Below are 7,716 nucleotides of genomic sequence, written 5' to 3' on the forward strand. Positions count from 1 at the left end.
AAATTAAGAAATTTTGTTAGGATTAATTGAAATTAGAAATTTTGTTAGGATTTAAAAATTAAAAATTAGAAATTAGAAATTTTGTTAGGATTTAGAAATTAGAAATTTTGTTAGAATAAATTATTAATTAGGTGGTTATGGATTTAAAAATGAATAAAAATGTTAAATTAATTAGTTGGTTACGGATTTAAAAATGAATAACAATGTGAATTTAATTAGTTGGTTATTATGGATTATGAATTTTAATAATCGAACCACTGAGGTTGGATTTATTGTTAGTTTTAGGATGTTTCTATGCAGGTTTTAAAGTTAAAGACTTGATGCCGGGTTGTTAAGTTTATAGGGGAGGTTCTGCCGAAATTTCGGTAGGATCGTGAAATTATAAAATAAAATCCGAAAACTACTAAATTTTGAAATGTTCAATCTATAGGTAAAATGAGTTATCCAAATAGGAATTGGATAATCGAGGACCAACGTTTAAGCGTTGAGTTTGCGGCTGGCATGACAGAGTTCATGGCAATGGCCCGACAACACGTAAATGTCGAAGGACGAGTTAAGTGTCCATGCAAGAGGTGTAACAACGTGTTGACGCAAAAAATTCCTGATATAGAGAATCATCTCTTTGTCAGAGGATTTAAGAGGAATTACACGAGGTGGAACTTTCACGGGGAGGAAGAAGATGACGTAATGCAGTATCAGACGGATTACAGAGGAGGAGGGATGTTTGATGCTGTACACGATATCTTAGATCACAACGACGTAGATGGTGACGATGACAGTATTGACCCGAATGAAGAATGCCAGAGTGGACAGTTCGATGACCTTTTAAGCGACCTGAACACAGAATTATGGCCGGGTTGTACGGAGTATTCGTCACTCTCATTTGTTGTCACGTTGATGCATTTGAAAGTGATGAACAAGTGGACGAATAAGGTACGAAATGAGAAACGACCACCACCAGTGAGAAAATCAGCGAGCGACATACTTCGACAATTGCGATTAGTGGGAGATGCAACCCCGGGGAAGCACCCTGACTTCGGCGGGAAGAAACGAAAGCGCGATGCGAGTGAGCTGAATTGGACAAAGAAAAGTATTTTCTTCGAGTTGCCGTATTGGTCGAGTCTTACGCTGAAGCATAACCTCGATGTAATGCATATAGAAAAGAATGTATGCGACAATCTTTTGGGTACCTTGCTGAACATCGAGGGGAAGACGAAAGATACAGATAAGGTGCAGTTGACTTTGGCGGACTGGAACATAAGGCACGAGCTTCATTTGTACCAAGAAGGAGATAGATGGATGAAACCGCCTTCGTCATACACTCTGACACCTTCAGAACGGAAGCGGTTTACTGAGTTCTTGAGATCTGTCAGATTTCCCGATGGTTTTGCGGGGAATTTGAAGAAGAATGTTACCGCGGATGGGAGGTTGACGGGTTTGAAGTCTCACGATTGTCACGTGATTATGCAACGCCTACTGGCTCCTGCTATTCGTCCTTTTCTGGATCGAACAATTCGAGATGCCATAATAGAGCTCTGCAACTTCTTCAGACTTATTTGCTCTAGAACGCTGGTAATTTCAGACATTGAGAAGGCGCAAGAGGATGTGAAGCTTATATTGTGTAAGTTGGAACGAATTTTCCCGCCTGATTTCTTCACAATCATGGTTCATTTGGTAATGCATCTACCGGAGGAGGCAATTAACGGAGGTCCAGTTCATATGCGGTGGATGTATCCATTTGAGAGATACCTTGGAACGCTCAAGAACTTTGTGCGTAATCGAGCTAGACCAGAGGGTTCAATTGCCGAAGCCTATGTTGTAGACGAAGCATTGACATTCTGCTCAAGGTATCTAGAAGGCATTGAGAATCGTTTCAACATGCCCCAACGAACAGACGTCGCGTCTAACTTCGAAGGTGTCGAACGAGAGTTATCGGTGTTTCAGTCATCAAGTTGTCGGCCTTACGGGAAGATGAGCACGATACGCTTAGATGAGAATATACGTTTGCTCGCTGAGTGGTACATTTTACGAAATTGTCCCGAAATTGACGATTTCATGAGGTAAATGAGTGAAATAAATTAACTTGAATTATTTATACGAAGTGATGTATTAAATGAACATGAATTTTATTTCAGTGAACACATAGATCTCATGGAATTAGAAGGTCGGCCAGATGTTGAAGAAGCGCATCGACTTGAGTTCCCAAAATGGTTTTGGGAAAAGGTATTTGACTAATTAACTCAAAAAATATGATTAAACTCGCTTCGACACTAACCGACTCGTTAATTAATGGTTGTATGTAGGTATTTCGCATGAGCCAAGACGTATCTGTATCCCCCGAATTATATCCATTGGCATTGGGACCACATTTCGCACCACAAACGTATCCGTGTTGTGTAGTGAACGGAGTTAAATTTATCTCCCGTCAACGTGATAGCAGAAGAACGACTCAGAATAGCGGGGTATGTGTACCAAGTGAAGGAGGTCACGACTTCTATGGTCAAGTAGAAAACGTCATTGTCTTGACGTATCAGAACAATTGTCGTGTCGTCTTATTTCAATGTCGTTGGTTCGGTGACCAAGATCCGAGGAAAAGGACACGCAACGACAATAACTTGACAAGCGTGTATGTGGCAAAAGAATGGTACAAAGACGAGCCATTTATTTTGGCAACTCAAGCGAAACAAGTTTTCTACTTGGAAGATAACTTCAATGGTCCTGATTGGCGAATCGTCGAAGAGTGTAATCATCGAAATGTGTGGGATCTTCCTGATATTGACCTCATTCTTGGTCAATCTTCGTCTTCAGTTCAGTTGTCAGTAGAACCGTCAGATTTAGATTCACTGTCGACGCGTCATCAGTCTGCAATACCAGAGCCCGTGGGCAACGACGCAATGAACTTGTTGGAAAATATTGAAGAAGAAGAGTTTATCGATGACGAAGAAACTGAGGACGAAGAATTGATGGAAGAAGATGATTTGTCAGACGACGATGATTGATAGTATATAAGGTTTTTCATTAATTTACTTACTAAATAAACTGATTTAAATCATTACGAACGAATGCCTAACTAAATAAATTTTGTTTTGAATTTTAGATGGCTGCGGCTACAGGAGTTGGAGGCAGCGGAGGCGGGGAAAACGAGCGGCGGGACGACAAAGCAACTCGCGACTAGTGTTTTATTAGATATTTTGTGTGTAGTAGATTATTATTTACATATTTCTCGATAACCGAAAACGTACGTAACCGGATTTTAAATTATATTATATTTCTTGATTTGGATAATATAATTTAGTTTTTATTTGATTTTTCATTTTAGAATTTCATAAATAAAAAACCATAAAAAATAAATAATTAACGACGAAAAAATAAATAATAATAATAATAATAATAATTAGCGACGACAAAGTCGTCGCTAAATATTATTACACAGAAGTATTTAGCGACGACTTTGTCGTCGCTAATTCACGCGGGAAATTTTCGCGCGTGAATTAGCGACGACAAAGTCGTCGCTAATTTCCTGTTTCAAAATGGAAAAAAACTTCTCGTCACGACATTTAGGGACGAGATTATCGTCGCTAATATCGTCGGTAAATATTTAGCGACGATAAAATCGTCGCTAAATATATTTAGGCACGCACATGTAGCGACGATTTTTATCGTCGCTAAAATCGTCGTTAAAGAGATTTAGCGACGATTTGGGGTTTTTAGAGACGAAAAAAATCGTCGGTAAATGTCGTATTTGTTGTAGTGTAAGTCACTAAACATGACTCAATCACTAAAACAAACTTGGTTATTTGTTTCCTTTTTTTGGCCTTTACTACCAAAAGATTAAAACATGACCCTGACGAACGTACGAAAAATTATTGGCATACATTATTTAAAAAAAAAATATTTTTAATCTTTTGTAATAGTGTTCAGCTTGGGAATAGTAGTGTTATAACGGATACGAAAGAAAGAATAAGTCGCGTGAGAAAGAGAAACTTGTGAAAGAACGCATTCGAATTTTCATATATGAATGACTATATATTTGACACACATATATATATGCTAACTTAAAAAGCTCCTCTGTCCCTCTCGCTCATTCATCCATGGCAACACCCAGGTCCATTTCCATACAATCCGATCCTCCCTTCACCGAAACAGACTTGAGCGAGATCATCAAAAATATCCAGAAACTGCAAAAAAAAATCGAGCCATCCGCGAACGCCAGGGATGGGAGCAGCATATCCTCCGAGAAGCAGGACCGAAAGAGCCTGTTCGACAAGCTGCTAAACGGGCTGGGCCAGATCGAGGCCCGGCTCACGCAGCTCGGGATATTCGAGGGGGAGTTCCAGAAGAGCATCGAGAGCCGCGTGATCGCCGTCATGAGGCTTCTCGAGAACATCAAGAAAGCCGATGATATGGACACGGAGGCCGTCGAGCAGGAAGGCGCCCAGTCGATGGAGGTGGAAGTGGAAGAGCAGATCAAGCTGATGAACAAGGAGATCCGGAAGCTGAAGCACCAGATCCCCACCCGCGCCGCGGCGCTCAGTAGAGGCTCGACGGTCTCGGGGGTCCGGCCGGGGGAGAAGCCGCCGGAGGCGGAAACGGCGGTGAACGAGCTCCTGGAGGCGCAGTGCAGCGAGAAGTTCAGGAACAGCGAGTTTTTCCGGGAAGTGAGAGAGGCTTACAAGGGGTTGGACGAGAGAGAGAAGAAGTGCGCTCTGTGCCTGTCGGTGCTGGCGGAGAAGGAGGAGGTGAAGAAGCGGATGGTGGCGTACTGGTGGGCCGCGGAAGGGCTGCTGGAGGACAAGGAGAATACAGACATCAGAGACGCGGCGGGGGAGATTCTGGACAAGCTGGTGGAGCGGGAGCTGATCACGCCGGTGAAGAGGAAGCGGTGGCCGGAGGTGAAGAGGTATATGATGGAGCCGGTCGTCAGAGCCGCCTTGGCCACGATCGCCGAGGAGGAACACTTCGTGCAGTTCACCGGAGACGGGAAATTCGCGGCCTTCTTCTCCGACAGAGGCGGTGATGATCATGGGAAGGACGCCTGGAAGCCGGCGGAGAAGTTGTTGACGGTGTTTAACGTGGAGGAGCAGTTTCCGGATTTGAGGGTGAAGAAGCAAGCCAAGTTAAACGGCGGCCTCGAGGCTCATGAGTGGTTGTTCAAGATGAAGGCTCTCAGAGTTCTCTATCTCGGAAATTGGCGAACTTCCGGTCAGTCCCTCTTCCCCCCAATATATGTATATTGGACCCATTTTTTTTCAAAAATCACTTTTTAACTATAAATTTCTGAAAGTTTACTACTTTTATACGAAGAAATGGTTCCTTCCATTTAATTATAGCTTGGGCATTCAAATAATAAAAATAGTATAGCTGAGCTTATACTTATAAGTTAAAACACATTATATCGGTCCATAATTATTATTGTTATTATTTTTGCTTCAAGTTAGTGGGATTTGTAATTACCGAAAAATAACTTACACAGAAATAGCTATCTTCTTTTTTAATTATTAGATAGCTATGAGCTCCGTAAATCTAAATAAGTTATAAGCTTATGTTTCTAATTATCGGCTTGGCTTTTATTTATTAATAATATTAAGTTTCGTTAATTTATGTAGTAATAAGAAGATAAATCACAGAAGGCTTTTTAACAAATAAATAAACGATACAAGAAAATTATAGGGAGGAGATATTACTGATAATCCCTTTCCCAATATGCTAATTTTGTTTTCTGTCTTCACAAAATTTTGTTGCAACATTTTAATGTTTGGCGTGGTCAGTATAAATACAAAAAAGAATTAATTGCTGAATGGTCCTCGAGCTTTCTATTTATTTCGTATTCATTTCTATTCTGCTTTAAGTCCTCCTGAACTTTTAATCATCCCTAAACTTTTAATTTACTGGAATTTATTGTTCTATATATCTCTACTTATAGCTTAAATAATCAATTTAGTAAGCACCAATTCAGTCCCAAGGGTAGGAAACTAGAAGCTGCAAAACAAAAACTAGGGACCAAACACAGCAGAAAAAATTGGGGATCAAACTAGATGAAGATGATATATATAAATTGCAGGCAAGCATCACATCGAAGTGGAAGGGATCGAGTTCTTGAAAGGGCTGAAAAACATGGAAAAGCTAAAGCTGCTAAGCCTTCAGGGCATATCAAGAATCAACGAGCTCACAGACTCCATAAAATGGCTCACCAATTTGGAGATCTTGGACCTCAAGTCATGCCACAACCTCGAAATTCTTCCAAGAGAAATATCACTCCTGAAGAACCTGACCCACTTGGACATCTCAAACTGCTTCCTCATCGACCACATGCCCCGAGGCCTCTCGTCACTCACCAAGCTCAAAGTCCTCAAGGGCTTCGTGGTCGGAAACTACCGCTCCGGAAAGTTCTGCACTCTCGAGAGCCTCTCATCGATGAAGTCCCTCACGAAGCTCAGCATCGTCGTGAGCCAGACGGATTTAAGGACTGTGGGCGAGATTGAAGCCCTCTCGAAGCTCATTCAGCTCGAGAAGCTCACGCTCTCTTGGGGAGCGGAGTCTTCGCTATCATCGGAGGGGACAAAGAATAGCACAAACAACAACAACATAGATGATTTTACACATGTGAAGCTCCCCCCGAATCTGATCAAACTGGATCTTCAGTGTTACCCTCATTCGGAAGCTCCTGAGTGGCTGAGACCATCGAAGCTGGAAAAGCTGTACATCCGAGGAGGGAAACTCGGAGAGAGCCACCCTGAGGCGTTGGCCGGTGAATGGTCTGAAGTCGAGACGCTGCGTTTGAAGTACTTGGCTGGGATCAAGATGACGTGGACGGAGCTGCGAAGGAATTTTCCGAAGCTGCGATATTTGGAGAAGGTTGAGTGCCCTTTGGTCACCTTGTGCCCTTGTGACGAGGATGGCGTGTGGGTCAAGGAATGAAGTGAGGAAGCTCGGAATCAATGTTCTGAATGGAGTATAAATAATTTTTAAAGTACGTTTGGTGTGATAATAAGTGAGTTTGGATTATTTGGTTCTTTTATGGTGAAGTTACTACAGAAATTCTTGTTGGCCATATCATCATTTAAAGTGGTTTACTTCCTAAATAATGATATGAAAATTCTGAATGCTCAGGTGATCAGTTAAAGACGCATAATTAATACAAAGAGTCCCGTATTATTAGAAAGGGTCGCATGATGAGGTGAGGCTAACTGTTATAAAAGTTATCCAATGATTTAATAATAATCTCCAAAATGCTCTCAAGTTTTTGTCAACCCACGCTCTGACTCGTCACATCAAAATCCTAGTCCAAACGTGCTCTTGATCACGCCGCAGTCGTAATCAAACTCCTCGTCACCATCGAGCTCCCCGTCGTTATATAAAGTGAATTATAGTTTTTGAAAGCAAGCTTAAACTTTTTGAAAGACCTGGATAAACTGATCCATGAACATGAAACGCCAAAGCACAGAAAAAAAATCTAAATATGAAGAACAAAATAAGAAACTTTAGTGTTTGGTAGTTAACTCAAAAAAATTTTGTTTTTTATTTTCTAATTTTTGTAGTTGTATTGAAAAATTATTTTGCAGTTGTTTTCAAAAAGCTGTTTGGTACAGTTTTCATTTTTGTTTTTGAGAAATTGAAAAAACTGAAAAAAGTGTTTGGTACAGTTTTCATTTTTGTTTTTGCAAAAATGAAAAGAGAAGATGAGGAGAAGGAGAAGAGAAGAGAATAATTTTTTTT

General features: G+C 41.0%; 1 protein-coding gene across 1 annotated transcript; it reads left to right on the top strand.

The window, feature by feature from the left end:
• Window positions 1–4,091: 4,091 nt before the first annotated feature.
• Window positions 4,092–7,177, top strand: LOC149404526 (uncharacterized). Its single transcript, XM_089607563.1, has 2 exons — window positions 4,092–5,202; window positions 6,062–7,177. Exons 1-2 carry the CDS (start codon window positions 4,092–4,094, stop codon window positions 6,916–6,918), a joined length of 1,968 nt encoding a protein of 655 aa, XP_089463689.1. The 3' UTR covers window positions 6,919–7,177.
• Window positions 7,178–7,716: the final 539 nt, after the last annotated feature.

The sequence above is a fragment of the Urtica dioica genome, chromosome 2, assembly GCF_054948205.1.
Source record: "Urtica dioica subsp. dioica isolate 48M chromosome 2, U.dioica_male_clone48M_v1_H2, whole genome shotgun sequence".
NCBI classification, from domain to species: domain Eukaryota; kingdom Viridiplantae; phylum Streptophyta; class Magnoliopsida; order Rosales; family Urticaceae; genus Urtica; species Urtica dioica.

What these genes read in the sequence shown, in the direction of transcription:
- LOC149404526 (XM_089607563.1), top strand. Translation starts at nt 4,092, where the DNA reads ATGGCAACACCCAGGTCCATTTCCATACAATCCGATCCTCCCTTCACC. An exon ending in CGGAAATTGGCGAACTTCCG is followed by an intron (nt 5,203 to 6,061) that starts GTCAGTCCCTCT and finishes TATAAATTGCAG; the next exon opens with GCAAGCATCACATCGAAGTG.